The sequence below is a fragment of the Dissoconium aciculare genome (genome assembly GCF_010015565.1).
Source record: "Dissoconium aciculare CBS 342.82 unplaced genomic scaffold K489scaffold_4, whole genome shotgun sequence".
Lineage (NCBI taxonomy): Eukaryota > Fungi > Ascomycota > Dothideomycetes > Mycosphaerellales > Dissoconiaceae > Dissoconium > Dissoconium aciculare.
Window position 1 is genome coordinate 270,134 of NW_022984954.1, and position 15,757 is coordinate 285,890.

The 15,757-nt window shown below is 55.7% G+C and overlaps 6 protein-coding genes across 6 annotated transcripts; 3 read left to right on the top strand and 3 right to left on the bottom strand.

Moving 5' to 3' along the window:
* Positions 1-53: 53 nt before the first annotated feature.
* On the top strand, positions 54-1,139 carry K489DRAFT_393453 (uncharacterized protein). The gene has a single exon (XM_033606778.1). It carries the CDS (start codon positions 134-136, stop codon positions 890-892), a length of 759 nt encoding a protein of 252 aa, XP_033461045.1. The 5' UTR covers positions 54-133; the 3' UTR covers positions 893-1,139.
* A 28-nt stretch (positions 1,140-1,167) lies between these two features.
* Positions 1,168-1,691, top strand: K489DRAFT_170983 (uncharacterized protein). Its single transcript, XM_033599377.1, has one exon. The coding sequence runs from the start codon at positions 1,239-1,241 to the stop codon at positions 1,500-1,502; it is 264 nt and encodes an 87-aa protein (XP_033461046.1). The 5' UTR covers positions 1,168-1,238; the 3' UTR covers positions 1,503-1,691.
* K489DRAFT_378386 (translation initiation factor eIF-3b) lies at positions 1,615-4,149 on the top strand. Its single transcript, XM_033604397.1, has 3 exons — positions 1,615-1,803; positions 1,855-3,584; positions 3,644-4,149. The coding sequence occupies exons 1-3, from the start codon at positions 1,731-1,733 to the stop codon at positions 4,067-4,069; spliced, it is 2,229 nt and encodes a 742-aa protein (XP_033461047.1). The 5' UTR covers positions 1,615-1,730; the 3' UTR covers positions 4,070-4,149.
* Positions 4,150-4,399: 250 nt separating this feature from the next.
* Positions 4,400-6,428, bottom strand: K489DRAFT_399953 (uncharacterized protein). Its single transcript, XM_033606979.1, has one exon. The coding sequence runs from the start codon at positions 6,412-6,414 to the stop codon at positions 4,657-4,659; it is 1,758 nt and encodes a 585-aa protein (XP_033461048.1). The 5' UTR covers positions 6,415-6,428; the 3' UTR covers positions 4,400-4,656.
* A 524-nt stretch (positions 6,429-6,952) lies between these two features.
* Positions 6,953-11,889, bottom strand: K489DRAFT_378388 (uncharacterized protein). The gene is made up of 3 exons (XM_033604398.1): positions 11,383-11,889; positions 9,886-11,328; positions 6,953-9,820 (listed from the first exon to the last, which is right to left on the bottom strand). Exons 1-3 carry the CDS (start codon positions 11,564-11,566, stop codon positions 7,095-7,097), a joined length of 4,353 nt encoding a protein of 1,450 aa, XP_033461049.1. The 5' UTR covers positions 11,567-11,889; the 3' UTR covers positions 6,953-7,094.
* A 1,209-nt stretch (positions 11,890-13,098) lies between these two features.
* K489DRAFT_170987 (uncharacterized protein) lies at positions 13,099-15,258 on the bottom strand. Its single transcript, XM_033599378.1, has one exon. The coding sequence runs from the start codon at positions 14,905-14,907 to the stop codon at positions 13,291-13,293; it is 1,617 nt and encodes a 538-aa protein (XP_033461050.1). The 5' UTR covers positions 14,908-15,258; the 3' UTR covers positions 13,099-13,290.
* Positions 15,259-15,757: the final 499 nt, after the last annotated feature.

Consider the following 15,757-nt stretch of genomic DNA (forward strand, 5'->3'; position numbering starts at 1 on the left):
GCTTGATCTGCGGCGGACTTCGGGGGTTCTTGGCGCGAAAGTCACTCCATTGACCAGCATCTGTACCAACGATGTGCAAAGGCCTGACATCAAGATCCCACGTTACAATCCGGCATTGAGCACGTCGCTCATCATGCCTGCCAAAACGATAATCTCATCATTACTTCGCGCGCCTGCGATCTCCCGTCAAAACGTCTGCTTCCAATGCCGCTCCTTACATCGACTGAACGCCATACCAAACACAGTTCCTAAACCAATTCCATTCGTTCCAGATGTACCAACATTTCTCAAATTAATCGGTCGATCACTCTCGAAACACGCCGCCGAGATTCCGAGTTGGGAAGCACTCTTCACATGGAGTTCAGATCAACTCAAAGAAGCTGGAGTTGAACCGGCCCGGACGCGAAGGTATCTGCTCTGGTGGCGCGAGCGGTATCGAAATGGCATCTACGGCATGGGAGGTGACTTGAAATTTGTGAAAGACGGCGTGGCAGAGCTTAAGGTGGTACAAGTCACGGCTCCAACCGATAACGCACACCTCACTGCTGGAACACTAAGTCAAGATCCGGGAATGATGAAGGTGGTTATTAACACGGAATCTGCTATTGACGAGGAGAAAGGCAAGGGCGCTTTGGAGGGTCTGGCGCCACCGGCACATATGAGCCTGCAACAGGCGAACAAGGTGCAGGTGCGAGGCATCAAGCTATTCCGTACCAACACCATCGGAGGAACCGGGGTGGAGCAGGTGAAAGGACGTACAGGCGTTGCAAGGCTTCGTGTTACTGAGGGTCTGTGGGAGCAGCGCAGGGGTCACAAGGTTGACGGTGGTGAGCGCAGGCAAGCAATGGTCAGGTCGAAGAGGAGAGCTGCCGAACGAAAGAATGCGAAATAGAGTCGCATATGTAACAACACTTGTATCGTTGGAGGAATGAGCTTGTCTCTCGTCTCTCATCGACGGGGCGCAGATGGTTTGGCGATATTTTGAGTCGCATGATGACGCTCATGTAAAGTCTTATTCGCGGGAAGGCAGGAGCAGTGCCCTTCCTGATGTACATTGAACATTTCACGTGGATGTCTGCCCATGTATGCTTATCTCAAATTCTCCCATATGTTCACAAGCGCGATCACTTTTGGCTGTGTACACCTCGGTTTGGCACCGCTTTTGGTCTCAATTGTTGAAGGTGAGGTTCGTCGTTACTGCCCCGGTAACATGTGGTCTAGTCTATGCAACATACTGAATGTGTACCAAGCAGGCAGTTACGACAGTAATTCCCTATTCGTTCGTCGTCATCAGCAATTATTGTCCAACTTTTGCGGCCAGTAGCCACTTCTACTTCCGCCTGGACATGGTTGGTGGCTTCTCTGGAGGCCCGTCGTGCCACGGGAGCAATCACTATCTCGAGGTCGAGCCCGATTCTGGCACTACATCAAAATTGACCGCTTTAAAGCAGCTTAATTTCAGAGCCATGAGGAGTGAAAATGTCGACAATGTCGTCGATTGACGGTTCCATTGCAGGTTGGGGCAGTAGCAACCCTAATATTGGCCCATGGTCTTGGCATAGACTTTGTCCATGACTCGTGCGCACAATTTCGACGACCGAACCCCACCGCTGGCGCAAATATTAAGCCCACACAGAAGACCCACTAAATACTGTAGACGTGACGCCTCTCACTGTTGTTGGACTCTCCGCGACGAGATCGACGGCGACATAGAACAAATTTCGGCAAAAATGGCGCCTTCATTCGAGCAGCTCGAGCGCGAGACCGAATTAGATGACGATGAGGAGGAGATCGACTTCTCAGGTGGGAAAGCGTGACTACAGCAAGGTTAATGTGTAACTGACTGGAGAGCAGATCTTCGAGCGCAATATGAGACGAACATGGAGGAAGGCCTAGACACCTTCGTGGTCGTCGATGGCCTGCCAAAGGTTCCAGCTGCAAGCAAGGAGAAGCTCATCAAGTTCTTGCTCCGCAGCTTGACAAAATGGGGAACCACATCAGAGGACAACGTTTTCATGCCAGTGGACGACAGCGGAACCACCGAGGGATTTGCATTCGTCGAATATGCGACTCCGGCACAGGCTGCCACTGCCGTAAAGAATCTTCACGCCACACCTCTCGACAAGAAGCACACCATTGCTGTCAACAAACTTACCGACATCGAGCGCTACGGACGAGAAGGACGCATCAATGAGACATACGATGAGCCAGAGATCCCGCCGTTCGAGGAAAAGGAGCACTTGCGTTGGTGGTTGGGTGACGCGGATGGACGAGACCAATTTGTCATGTACCGCGGCGATAATGTGGGCGTATACTGGAACGAGCGCGAAGGGCAACCTGATTCTATCGTCGATCGAGCACACTGGACCGAGACTTTCGTCCGATGGTCACCAAAGGGAACATATCTTACATCTATGCACAACCAGGGTGTCCAACTTTGGGGTGGTCCGAACTGGTCGAGACAGAAGCGTTTCATGCATCCCGGCGTCAACCTTGTCGACTTCTCACCAGACGAGCGATTCATGACCACGTGGTCTCATGCGCCAATGCAAGTCGAAGAGGGCAACCCTATCCTTTCGCTTGAGGAGGATGGAAAGAACTACATCATCTGGGATGTGGCGACGGCAAAACCGCTGCGATCCTTTGTCACCCTAGATCTTCCTGGACCCACAAACGACTCCGAAGGCAACCCGATCAAGAAGAAAATTCAATGGCCGGCATTCAAATGGTCAGCAGATTCCAAGTACGTTGCCCGTATGAATCCGGGTCAAAGCATTAGCGTCTACGAGCTCCCAAGGATGAACTTAATGAAGAAGACCAGCATCAAAATTGAGGGCGTGGTGGATTTTGAGTGGTCCCCAAGCAACCCTCAGCGTGATAACATCAAAGAATACGAACAGCTGCTCTGCTACTGGACTCCTGAGTTGGGCTCAAATCCTGCCAAGGTCGGTCTCATGTCGATCCCATCCGAGGAGATTGTGCGTACCCGGAACCTTTTCAACGTCAGCGATGCCAAGCTTCACTGGCAGTCGGAATCAGCTTTCGTCTGCATCAAGGTCGACAGGCACAGCAAGTCGAAGAAATCGATGGCGACCAACTTGGAAATCTTCCGTGTCAAGGAAAAGGGAGTTCCAGTCGAAGTCGTTGACAGCTTGAAAGATACCGTCATTAACTTTGCATGGGAGCCCAAGGGCGACCGATTCGTCATCATCACCGCTGGTGAAGTACCACAGGGCTCGCAGATCCCGCCAAAGACCGCCGTCTCATTCTTCGCGCCAGAGAAAGCCAAGGGTAACGCTGTGGGTAACTTCAAACTCATCCGTACTATCGACAAGAAGAACAACAACGCCATCCACTGGTCACCGAACGGCCGATTCGTCATTGTTGCCACAGTACTCAGCCAGCAAGGATACGACCTCGATTTCTGGGACTTCGACTTCGAGGGAGAGAAGGATGAAAAGGAGAAAGACCTGACTGCAAACCTGCAACTTATGGGCACCGCAGACCATTACGGTGTGACAGACATTGAGTGGGATCCTAGCGGACGATTCGTCGCCACCAGTGCGAGTGTTTGGAAGCACAGGGTGCGTCATGCGTCTTCAATAACGAACAACGAATCTCACAAAGCTGACATGATTCTTAGATGGAAAACGGATACCACCTCTACTCTTTCGCCGGCCAGCTTCTCCGCGAAGAGCCCATCGAACAATTCAAGCAATGGACCTGGCGACCTCGCCCCGAGCGTCTCCTGTCCAAGGAAGAAATCAAGAATGTCCGCAAGAACCTCCGCGAATACTCACGCGCCTTCGAGGAGGCCGATCTCGCCAAACGCAGCACCGCCGATCGCGCCGTCATCGAGGGTCGGAGGAGACAGCTCGACGAATGGCTCGCATGGCGCCAGACGACCACCGAGGAGCTCTCCGAGGAACGCGAGGATCTGGGTCTTCCCGAATTCTCCGAGGAGCGTCGGGCACTCATCATCGACGAGCAAGCGGGCGAGAACGAGGGCAAGGTCGTGGAGGAGATCTTCGAGGAAATCCTCGAGGAGTCGGAGGAGATTCTGGATTAGATGGATGACGCAGAGCCTCGTAGTCTTTCGTAACCCAAATGCATCATGTAAACGAATCAGAAGACCCATCCTGTCATGTCAAGTGATACTGTTCTGCAGAACGTCCCACGTTGACGATCCCAAGTTCGTCGTACTCCGGATGGCTTGTCGGTGAGACCGACCAAGCTCGGACGTTGTGTTCGCGGCGATGGACTGATCGTGCTGGCATTTCGTCCAAGCGTGGTAGCGCCACCCGCATATATTCCCATCCTCATAACGGCCATGTTGATGCAAAAAGGCATGACGAGATCGTACCTGCTGTTCATTTCCGACCATGGGTGAAGCAACGTGCGAACCCTCTCGCCAGATAGCGACCGACTCTCGTCCGCAGAACACGGGACGAATCGGATATCGGGATCTCTCCCGATGTGCCTGGATCTGGGAGACGACGTGTCATCATCCGATGAGCACGACGAGGTATGTATGTATGTATGTGTGCCGTGACGTGACCGGATTTGAGATCCGCTACAATGGGGGGATCGATGCGGCGATGCTTGGGCACGAGGGCCGCTCGTGGCGATGCGTGGATTCCCAGAGTGTCGGGTGTTTCAGAAAGGAAACCTCGGGCGAGGATTCCGTGGATCGGGATTGATCGGCGGCTCCCTGTAAGGGGTGACGTGGACGTGGATGCCCTGCTTGCGAGCCCACTCGAGAGCATCTCGAGGCAAGTCCGAAGAGGGGCCCACGCGCAATTCCCTGAGGTGGCCCAGCTCGACGATCGCTTTGACGGTGACGCCGTTGATCCGGCATTGGCCGGTGTCGAGGGTGTGTAGCGCAGGCGCGCGTTTGACGAGGGGCACGAGGTCCCCGTCGTTCATAAAGTCCGTCCCCAGCACCGCCAAATGCTCCAGATCGGCCAGCAGCGCATGGTCGAACATGTCGCGCTCGAAGGCGTCCCATACCGAGTCCTGCAGGATCCCCGGCCGGTCTATCCCGATGGGGTGGTGTATGACGAGTTTCCGGAGTGGGATCCTCGGCCTTGCGTCGCTCTGCGCCGGGCCTGTCCTGCGTTGATCTAACATTGCTAAGGTTGCACTTATGGAAAGGTACGGCATGTCGAGCTCGAGTTCGCGAAGTCTCGGGAGGTCCAGTGGGAATGGATGGATCGTATCGCCGTCGCGCGTGAAGCCCCGGGGCGACGTTTTCGCGCCCAGCTTCAGAATCTCGACGGATGGTGGGAAGAGGATGCTATCGAACGCCAGTCCATCGAGATGCAAGCAGAGTTGTCGCAAGTGTTCGCAGTGCCGCAAGTCGATATTCGTCCCCGGGGTGACTCTGACATCGCGCACGCAGATGTTGAGAGACTGTAACGATGCAGCTTCGGATAGAGCATGCTGCAACTCATCGTAAGGCCAACACCGGGTCTTGATGTGTAGTGTGAGGAGATTTGAAAATTGCATCCTCGGGATTGTGGGAACGGATTGCCCCCTCTCCAGCATATGACCCGTCAGGTCTAATTCCACGTGTTTCAGCTGCGGCGTGAACCGGGCGAAAAAGGAGTTCAGGACACTCTCGGTAGTCTCGACTTCGTGGCCGACGACGATGTGGACGAGGCTCTTCGCGGGATTCAAGGCTTCGACAAGCCCACGATCGAAAATGCCAATGTCCGGTAGAGTCAACTTCTCCAGCGTAGTCTGACGAGCGATCGCCCCCAGGACCTTCTGGATGTCATAGTTCTTGCTCGTGATCGTCGCAGCGCGGATCTTCCGCCCAGCGGTATTGATCGCAGTCGAGACGAACGCCGCCCTCACTTTCCTCCGGGCTTTGCTGAAGTCCAGATGTGTCCAGAGCCTTGGTTCGGAGCGAATGAACGCCCTCCACTGCTTGGAGGTCCTCATGATCGCCACTCTCTGCCGGAAGTCCAGATACTCCAGAATGTTGAACGCGATCTCCCGCGGGAGCAACGTGAAGGGATCGATGCTCCTCTCGGGCGCGAGTTCGCTCAAAAGTGCGCCATGCGCTTTCCGGAGCGCCTCGTAGCCTTGGCCGACATGCCTGACGGATTTGAGACCATGGGCGTAGATTTCGAGCGCAACGCTCTTGCGTTCCATGCCCACCAGGACTTTCCCCGCGCGGAGGTAACCCGTGGGATCCTCACGGGCGACGTTGATAGCCTTCTTGGCATCTTTGAGGGCGGAAGGATAGTCTTCGAGGCGGGCGTGGCAGGCTGCGCGGTGGTCGAGGAGTTGAGCTGAGACGCCCGCTCCGGCGCGGCTGATGGCGCGGCCGAAGCATTCTATTGCCTTCTTGTATTCGCCACGTTTGTAGTGATCGCGGCCTTGTTGCGAGTAGAGGTCGCTTTGCATCACGAGTGTTGTGGAGGTTATATTGGCTGGGTTTGATGTTGTTCGGTGGACGCGCTCCGATTTGGAGGCTGGCGTCGTACGTGAACGCGTTACCTTTCCGAGGTTGTTCTACACTTCCGCGAGAACCCTCTCGCAAGAGACACAGAGACTCGTTAGGAAAATTCGACGTCCGAAAGAGTGGATGTATGATGACCGTCTAAAATACGGTCTCATAAGTTTAGGGGTTGTGGAGGGCAAAAGATCATTCAACGCCGTGACGTTTCCGTCCAGCAACAAACCAAAGTTTGAAAAGAATCACTCAACACATGCAAGATCGGCTCACAATGTACCGAAAGAAAATCTTAGAATCAACAGAGACATTCTTATTACGAACTATATTACGTGTCCGCGAAAGCCGAAATTCGCAAGCAGATAAATTTGCCAAAAGCCAAACGCAAGGAGAGATCTTGATTAAAAATCAGGACAAGAGAGAGGAAAGGGGAATCTCAGCATCAACAACAACAACGACAACAATGACGGAAAGCAAATCCAAGGAGTCCCCCACTTCTTCCCAGCATCATATTTTTTCTTTCTTTCCATTTCCTTCTCGCTTCGTATAGAAATAGTGGTTTCGTTCTTTTTCGTCTTCGTTCACGTCCAACTTCACAGCGCAAAGATCATTCCGCACGAGATGGTCTTTCCTAAAGGTTCTCGGTGAATTTCGTCTCCTTGCGATCGGTGCTGGTACCCGAGAGGATGGAAGCAGGGGGGTTCTGTGCGACCGGGGTGACGCCCTGGTCGGCGTCGTAAAAGTTGTCTTCGTCGTCCTCGGTCTCGGTGCCGGCGACGCTGGCGCCGCGAGCAGGGTGCTCGTCGAGGGAACGCTTGTGGAGCTTATTCTGGTCCTTCTTGGGCTTGAGGCCGAGGGCGGCGGCGAGACGGCTGGCGCGGCCGGGCTTGTTCTCGTCATCGTCGTCCTCGTCGTCGTCGTGAGCGGTAGTAGCTGGGGCGGCGGGAGCGGTGTTGGCAAGGGTGGCGGTCGTGGGGTTGGCTGTGGCGGTGGAAGGAGTAGTGGCGGGGATCTCGGTCTCTGTACCAGGATTCACTGGGAGAGGAGTGGGCTTTTGCCAGGTAGTGAGAGTTCCGGGAACGATGCCAGCCTCGGAGGTAGCCTCGATCGCGGCGACGGTGGGCGCGGGACCTGCCACAGGTGCAGAAGATTTCTGCTCTGTCGAGGGCCTGGCTAGTGCTGCGACAGTCGCCGCCTCCTTGTCCTGCTGAGCGACAGACTTGAACTCGGGTAGTTTCTCAGAGTTCTCCTTGCCCGACTTCGGCTTGAGCTTGTTGAAGAAGCCCTTGAGACCCTTCTTCTCGCCCTCAGCCGTGTTGGCAGGTGTGACGGTCTCCGAAGTACCAGGACGTGAAGACTCACCCTTGGCGATGCTACCGCCGCTACCAACGACGGTCGGGCCGGCTTGCTGCTGCTCGGGCTTGAAGCGTTGCTCTTCAAGCGGGTCTGGTGCACTTTCTTGGGCGCTTGTCGCCGATGCCTGCGACGGCTTCACAGCTGCAACGGGAGCAAAGGACGAGGCAAGAGCTGTGTTGCCAGCAAAGACGCTGCCGACTTTGTCGGTCACGGTCTTCGCCTGTGCGGCTGCCGTCTCGTCATCTTTCTCGTCTGTAGCGGACTCGTGGTAGGGGACAGTAGGGCCGAAGCTGGATGCCATCGGTGCGACACCCTTTGCAATGGCGGCTCCGATCTTGCCCGCCCTGGTCTGAGGCTCCTCAACTGTCTCCGGTTGCGGCTGAGTCGACTTTGCGACCGCAGCAATGATGTCGTCGTCCTCGTCGTCTTCGTCATCGTCATTTTCAGGAATCTGCGAGATGTGTCTCTCGAGGTCAGGACGAGTAGTGGCCAACGTGGGCACGGCATCGTTGGAGAATCTTGAAAGCGCGCCTTGTTGCTCGAAAGGAATAGCATCCGACCTCGCGACGGGAAGCTCATCGTCCTTTACCGGTTTGGAGGTCTCAGGCTCGACGATGGTTGGCGCAGAAGTTGCAGCGGCAGACTCGGAGTGAGTTTCTGGGACAGTAGGGTCCACGGGAGCCACGGCGAGGAAGTTGCTGTCCTTGACACCCTCGGATGTGGCGGCAGCAGTGGGCGCTGGGCCTTGCTCGACTGGGACAACAGGCAGGAATTCCATGCCTTGCGCTGCCGCGGGAGCAGATGCGTCGTTCTCGGTCGTGGCAGCATTGGCATGCTCAGCTTGTTGCGCATCCAAGGCCTTGGAGTCATGGGCAACATCAGCGAGGACTGCTCCGGTGGCGGCGCCTCCTACAACGCCGGCAGCAGTGGCAGCGCCTGCGTGGCTTTCGGCCTTCGGCTCCTTAGCTGATGATTCCACTTCGGGGTCTTTAGCGTCCTTGTCCTTCGAGAGCTTCTCCTTCAGTGCAGCCAAAGCAGATCGGTGCTTGTTGACGCCCTCGTTCTCGGTGGTAGACTCTTCTTGATCGTGTTTGACCTTCTCCGCAACCTCTCCGAGTGTGGCACCCGCAGCGACTGCGACCGCGGCCTCCTTGGCGTCGATCTTTTCGGCCTTCTCGGCTTGCTTGATCTCAGCCTTCTCCGCCTTGGCAGCGTCGTGCTCTTCCTTCTTCTCCTTCAGTTTGGCCAGGAGGGACTTGTGCTCACGCTCTTCCTCCTCAGTGCGGGGAACGACGACGACGGGCTCGGCTTTTGCAGCCTCCTTGTCATCCTTGTTGCGCTTCAGCTTGGCCAACAAGGATTTGCGCTCTCGCTGTTCTTCCTCGGTCTCGATTGGGGAGACGGGCTCTTCTTGGTCATGCTTGACCTTATCGGCGACCTCGGCGAGGACAGCGCCGGCGGCCACCGCAGCGGCAGCCTCCTTCTTGTCTACCTTTGAAGGCTTCTCCTCATCCTGGGCGTGCTTGGCTTCCTTGTCGCCGCCTTTCAGCTTGGCCAATAGGGAGTGGTGCTTGCGCTCCTCTTCCGCTTCGACTGCAGCAGGAGTAGGAGTAGGCTCTTCTTGGTCGTGCTTGACCTTTTCAGCGACCTCGCTGAGGGTAGCACCGGCGACAGCGGCCTCCTTAGCTTCGCTGCGGCTCTTGTGCTTCTCCTCCTTCTCCTTGTTCTTGTCCTCGCGACCTCTCAAAGATCGGAAGCCGCTGAATCCCCCTAAAAAAGAACGGCGCTTCTTATTGGTCTCATCGACCTCGTCCTCGACGTCGTCATCGTCCTTGACCTTGTCGGCGACCTCAGCGAGGGTGGCACCGGCTGCACCAGCGGCGGCGGCATCCTTGGCATCATATTGGCTCTTGCGCTTCTCTTCCTTAGCCAGGCGTTTCTCTTCTTCTTTGCGCGCCTTGGCCTCCTCTTTCTCGCGCTTTGCGACAGCCTTGTCTTCGTCTGCAGGTCGGTCAGTATGGCATGTCGATAAATTTTCAAGTCGCATCCATCAATCATGAACTTACTTTGAATTCTCTTGAACTCCTCCTTTTGCAATCTGGTCTTCTCCTTCTCTGCAAGTCGGGCATCGTCTTGTCTCTCCTTCTCGAGACGAAGCTCCTCATCCCTGGCGCGTCGCTTCTCAGCGGTGTCGTTGAGCTCGTCGAGAGTGGGCTTCAGGCGCGCAAGGGCGATGGCTTCGATCTCTGCTTGATCCATGTACTTGCCACCACCGATGTGTGTCTTGCCCGGGTGGCGGGCTTTCTCCTCGCGTTCCTCAGCAGCACGCTTGCGGGACTTTTCCTCCCACTCCTCGAGCATGGCAGGCGGGACCTTGCCAGTCTGAAGGAATACCCGCTCGTCCAGAGCGTGCATCTGGGCGCTTACGCGCTTCTCAGCAGCAGCCATGAGCTTGGCGCGGTCATCCTGCTGCTTCTTCGCATCGATTTGGTTGATGCCAGAGTTGAGCTGAGACATCTGCGAGCGGATCTTGTTGGCCTGTAGCTCGTCATCGGAATCGTCGTAGTGATCACCTTCGCTGGATGCGCGGCCGCGGCCGAGAGCGTTGCGGACAGATAGGCGGGAGGACAAGCGCTTTGACTTGTCTTCGTTGCCATAACCATAGTACTGTCGGTAGCGGTCATTCTCGAGGCTCTTGTCAACCTTGGCCAAACGTTCTGCTGCAAGCCTGTGAGCAGTGTCCTGGAGACTGATGTATTGAAGCGCCTGTTGCTTGATGTCCGGTGACACAGAATTGGCGTCGGCTGTGGACTGGTTCTGACTCGCGTTTTCGGCGGCCTGCTGTGCAGCACGGTTTTGAAGGCCGTACATTTGCTTCGCCAACGTGACTGCCGATGCGTGCAGAGCGGCATTGTGGGTGGCCTCGTCGACTTCGGGCTGAACTGGCGGGTGCTCACCGAACATGCTTGGGTCCATGTGTAGATTGTGCACGCGTGCAGCCTGCATCGCGTCTGAGTCCCATCCATCTGAAGCTCCCTTCAAGGTGGAGGTGCGATGCGATGCGGTAGCTGCGCTCAGCGCATTGGCCGACGAGTTGTGTGAGTCGGGGTATGACGGGTACGGCTCGGCAGGTGTCGACTCTGCTCGCTGGCGATTTCGGTTGTGCGATGCGGTCGCAGCAAGTAGCGCATTCGATTTGTAGTCAGGAGTGCTGCTTCCGGCCTGAGGGGCCTGCGGGCTCGAGTTCTGGTTGCGAAAGGCGAGAGTCGCCGCGGAGCTACCCTCGGCGCTCGCGGTTGGCTGCCAGAAATCCAAGTTGCTACCCTTTCCGTGTGCGAGTAGAGCAGCCTTTGAGCCAGCGGTGCTCAACTCTGGCTGCCACAGCTCTTTCATTTTGTAGTCTTTGGCCAGCATCGCTGCCTTGCCCGCCGAGTCTGCGGTGGTGCCGCCCAGGCTGGGAAAGCTGGGTAGATCTTGCGGTTTTGCATATTTCAGTGATGTCGCGGCGCCTAGAGCTCCTGTCAGTCCTTGCTCTCGTCATCCGCATTGAAATGAGAACTTACTCGCAGCAGAGAGCTTGCCGTCGGCGTCAAGCGGACTGTTGTGCTTGTGATCGGGGTTCGTGGCAAGCAGCGCTGCCGCTGAGGCCGCCTCAGATATTTTGTGGCTCTTCTCGTGGACCGAAGGGTCGGGGCATGGCGGGGCGTCGCTGGCGGTTGAACCGCTGTGTTGGTGACCTCCGACCATGATTGAGATGGAAACGGCGCGATGTGCGTCGGGGTTGAGGCCGAAAGGGTTGTATGCTGACCAGGGCGATATTAGGTGTTAATCTATACTGTGGGTATCATTAATAGTCGTTGGTGGTATGGGAGCGCATTAGCACTGCGTATGTGTCGAACAATTGCAGCAGTGAGAGTGTGAGTGAGAGGAGGGAGGAGAAGCAATGTTTGATGGGTGTAGGAAGACAAACGATCAGGTAGACGCCGGGTGAGCTATGATGGGGTAATACATACATAGCACGTCCTCTCTAAGCCAGCCGAGCGTCACAGACCGAGCGAGAGAGGGAGCTGGAGCGCTGTCATCACCACTCACACACATACTTACCTAGCAGTATTGTGTGGGTTAATTAGCGTTTGTCGTTTTGCTGTGTAGATCTGGCGTGTGGCTGATTAGTCTTCCCGCCCGACTGGCCTGCGTCATGGGCGACGTCATCGAAAACGGCAGGCCGAGTGTCGCCAAGTCGATGGGTCTCTGATGATGAGGATTGGAGGGAGGAAATCATGACAAACCGGGTTTGTGGTTTGTGCACAACGACACGGACCTCCCAGTCCGACCTGCAGACTTCTCCATCGCGTCCCTTTCGCGTTGGAAGTTCCTGTGTGCATAGCCACCTAGGTGGTAGTGGTGGGGATTGGAGGGATCGGGCGGTCGCAGCAAGTGCCGCACACGGTGAGGAGACGACGCGCAGATCTGAGGCTCGAATCCTTCCAGACGATCCTCTTGCCTTATAGTGTGAAGCATACAAATACCCATGAACAACCCAGGACGACGACGACGACTGCCACCACAGAGAGTGTATCTACACGACGAGGCTGTTTCTAAACATGTAGATGGTCGCACAATGCCTAACGAAATCCGACCGGACCGTTGGTCTCCCGCCCCAATGGAGGACCAAGCGTCCATGCTTTTCGAACATCGTCATCTCCCATGCGGCATTATGGATTTTTCCTGGTCATTAGCCTCTTCCGTAGCCACAGGCCCCATCGCGCGCGGCACAGGATGGTGATGTGTTGCCATGGTTGTTTACAGGAAGAATCGAAGTAAACTAGGTATTTGCAATTATGTGAGGCGCCTCTTTTGTGCATGCATGCAGGTGAGTGGGTATAGATAAATATATGTCTTCACTCCACAGACGGTCGACTACAGATCTATCGGCGGCCGACAGTGAGATCTCACACCGGTAAAGTCATGACATCCGTTGTCCAATGACTTCATACGCTGGATGACCTCCGCCTTCACATCGCTGCCAACCCCACTAGCCGTGGCCTCCATAGTTCTACCCTGCCATACTTCACATGCGCCCAGCATCGTCGCTGTCGGTCTTCAATTCCCCACCATCCTGACCCCGAACAGTCTCGCTGCTATCGCTCTCGGCATAACTATCTGAATTCTCCTCCTCCAAACTCCAAAAGACCTCGCGACCCGCTGCCGCGCGTGGAAGTAGATCAAGCGCGTGCATGCGAGGTTCTCGGCCGCTCTGGACGCCGCGATTGACGTTGGCCAGGACGTTCTCTAATTGGAAGGGATGCTCTGGTGCGACGCGGCGGAGGACGTCGGCCGATCGACGCCAGTGGGCGCCGAAATGGTTCTCGTCGTGGTTGTGAACACCAGAGGATGAGGAGGACGCGGACGCGGACGCGGATCTGCCTGTGAGAGAATATACGAATTAGATCGTGTGTTGGGGGGTTTCCTCAGGGAGCGGCACGATGCGAACCCCAGCGCGCGGCACCCTCGCTCCAGCCTTGGTTGTTATCATCGCCGTCGTCATCGTCGTCGTCTTGTTCGTTTTCATCATCGTAATAATCGTAGCCTGTCCGCATGCTGTGCTGCATCGGCGAGAAACCTTCGCCGGCGGCACTGCTGCTAGGCACTCCACTTTGAACGGATTCGCCATCGTCCTCATCCTCGCTGCCCTGTTCGCTCGGATCGCCGGTCTCTGTGCCTTCCTCGTCGCGCTGAGTGCCTTCGTCGTCTTCCTCATCTTGGTCATCATCGCTGCTTACAACGTGTGTTTGATTCCTCCAGCCGCGCCGGAATGTCAGATTCATTGGAACCGAGTTGATGTGGCTATCGCCATCATCGTCGCCATCGTTGTCGCCACCATCTTCGTCTTCATCCTCGTCACTGTCTATTATAATTGTCCTTGTTGCTCGTGCACGCCTCTGTTGTGTAACGACCGGGGCATCATCGTCATCGTCGTCGTCGTCGTCCTCATCATCGGCCACAGTGATAACTGAAGGTTCGTGCACATCCTCGCTTGTAGGTTCGCCTTCATACTCCACTTCGTCGTCGTTGACGATGAAGCTGTCCATTTCGGGGTCATTCTCGTCCTCATTCTCGTCATCGTCCTCGTCCCCAGAAGAGGATGAGGTTGAGATAGGATATTCGCCCTCGGCGCGGCCGAAGGCATGCAGCAGGTCTCTTTGCCTCATGTAGTCTTCGATGTCTATGTCTCCCTCATCATCCTCTGCCTCAATATCTGCGAATGGGAAATGTTCTGCACCTTCTGCGAAGATCGCCTCATCTTCGAGCTCGAGATCATGGTCGAGCTCTTCGCTCATGGAATCGGAATCGTCGGACCACAAGTCGTGATCGTCGTCGTCAGTGTCGCCGTACACTCTTTCCTGACAAGCGTGACACCAGCCATCCTCAACCTCGTGATGGCACTCTGGACACCGCCAGACATTGTCCTCATGGTCGCGAATCGCTACGAGCCGATTTGCGTGTCTTCGGAAAACTCCCTTGAATAAACCTCCTGTTCTGGGGTCCTGATTGGCTCTATCCTGGGCGACTGCCTCCGCTTCTTCTCTTGCATATTCCTGGTGCTTCTCCACAGTCTCTCCGTCGTCGAGGAGCTCATCCTTTCCTGTGAATACCAGAACGAGTTCGCGGATCACATATGACGGGTGTGGTTCCTCTTTGATCACAGTCCGACAGTCCGGACATGTTGGTTTTGGCGCCTGGCCCATCCACCGCGACAGACACGAGTAGCAGAAGGTGTGGCCACAAAGCAGGGTGTATGGTTCGTAGTGCAATCGTAGGCAGATCTTGCAAGTGAGCAAATCTCGCATAGCACTGATATCCGTCCCGAGCGCTTTCAATTTCCCTTCGTGGGCACAAGGTTGTTTTTCCATGACTGTCATTTGCATTGGAGCATCCGCGACTGGTATTGGAATGGTCGTGCCCGCGGGCTGCGATTCTGTATCTGAAGGCGAGGCTGCGGAAGGAGCCATGGAGGGAGACGAAACCTTGCGACGTTTACGAGGATTACCCTCCGTTGTACGGCAGGACACGTCGCTTTGGGGCATGGCGGTGCGTGCGTGCAAGTCTCGCCGACGATGTTCAATTGTGTTGGAACATGAGGTTCACAGGTGATGTCCGATGTGGGGTGCTGAATGGGTGCCCGGTAATAATGTTGGTGACAAGCCGGGGTGACGAGGAAGGTAAATCAGCAGGCTGTGTCGGCAGTGATGCTGTGAAGTCGTGCCTGGCTCATCATACTGCAGTTGGTGAGATGCAGGCGAATTGGAGTCTCGGTGAACAGGCCACGCGATGCACGGTAGACATGCACATAAAGCTTAGCACGTCGACGTCGATCTCGTGCCGCACTGCTCAGGTAATTTCGCGATTGCTGAATAAAGTGTTCCGGGATCCGCACTGAACACACGACCCGAACGCCGCCAAGGACACGAAATCAGCGCGAAGGCCAGCACGCGAGTGGCTGCATTGCCGCATGACGCGACTTTCACATGTCCGTCCACGAGTCCGTTTGGTGTTAGGGTCGTCGAAGGTGCTGGCAATAATAAATCTCACGAGCCGGATGATAACCACCTATCTTGGTAGATACCCAGATACCTAGGTATACTTTAACAGACTTCTCCTCTCGCTGCTGCCACTACTTGCTCCGGCGTCAACCGCGAGCACTCTGTGGAAACAATGATCTGACGACTTCTCGTCAAAGGAGCCCTTGACGGCTGAGGAGCACGCCAATCTCGGTGTCGAATTAGACGTCGTCGAAGATTGATCATGTCGTGCTGCCCCTCCTTGCGGCGCAGTCGGATACTGCGACAGTGGCAATCAAGGCCTCGCTGAAGCATGCAGGTAAGCACAGAAATAGTCTGCCTACCAGACCTGTGACAACAGTAGTAGTGGAATGTG

Excerpts from the sequence above, each read along its gene's own strand:
- K489DRAFT_399953 (XM_033606979.1), bottom strand. The coding sequence starts at position 6,414 with ATGCAAAGCGACCTCTACTCGCAACAAGGCCGCGATCACTACAAACGT.
- K489DRAFT_378386 (XM_033604397.1), top strand. The coding sequence starts at position 1,731 with ATGGCGCCTTCATTCGAGCAGCTCGAGCGCGAGACCGAATTAGATGAC. Across the intron at positions 1,804-1,854 it reads GGAGGAGATCGACTTCTCAG|ATCTTCGAGCGCAATATGAG; the intron begins GTGGGAAAGCGT and ends ACTGGAGAGCAG. Across the intron at positions 3,585-3,643 it reads CGAGTGTTTGGAAGCACAGG|ATGGAAAACGGATACCACCT; the intron begins GTGCGTCATGCG and ends CATGATTCTTAG.
- K489DRAFT_393453 (XM_033606778.1), top strand. The coding sequence starts at position 134 with ATGCCTGCCAAAACGATAATCTCATCATTACTTCGCGCGCCTGCGATC.
- K489DRAFT_378388 (XM_033604398.1), bottom strand. The coding sequence starts at position 11,566 with ATGGTCGGAGGTCACCAACACAGCGGTTCAACCGCCAGCGACGCCCCG. Across the intron at positions 11,329-11,382 it reads CGGCAAGCTCTCTGCTGCGA|GCGCCGCGACATCACTGAAA; the intron begins GTAAGTTCTCAT and ends CAGGAGCTCTAG. Across the intron at positions 9,821-9,885 it reads GGAGTTCAAGAGAATTCAAA|ACGAAGACAAGGCTGTCGCA; the intron begins GTAAGTTCATGA and ends ACCGACCTGCAG.
- K489DRAFT_170983 (XM_033599377.1), top strand. The coding sequence starts at position 1,239 with ATGTGTACCAAGCAGGCAGTTACGACAGTAATTCCCTATTCGTTCGTC.
- K489DRAFT_170987 (XM_033599378.1), bottom strand. The coding sequence starts at position 14,907 with ATGCCCCAAAGCGACGTGTCCTGCCGTACAACGGAGGGTAATCCTCGT.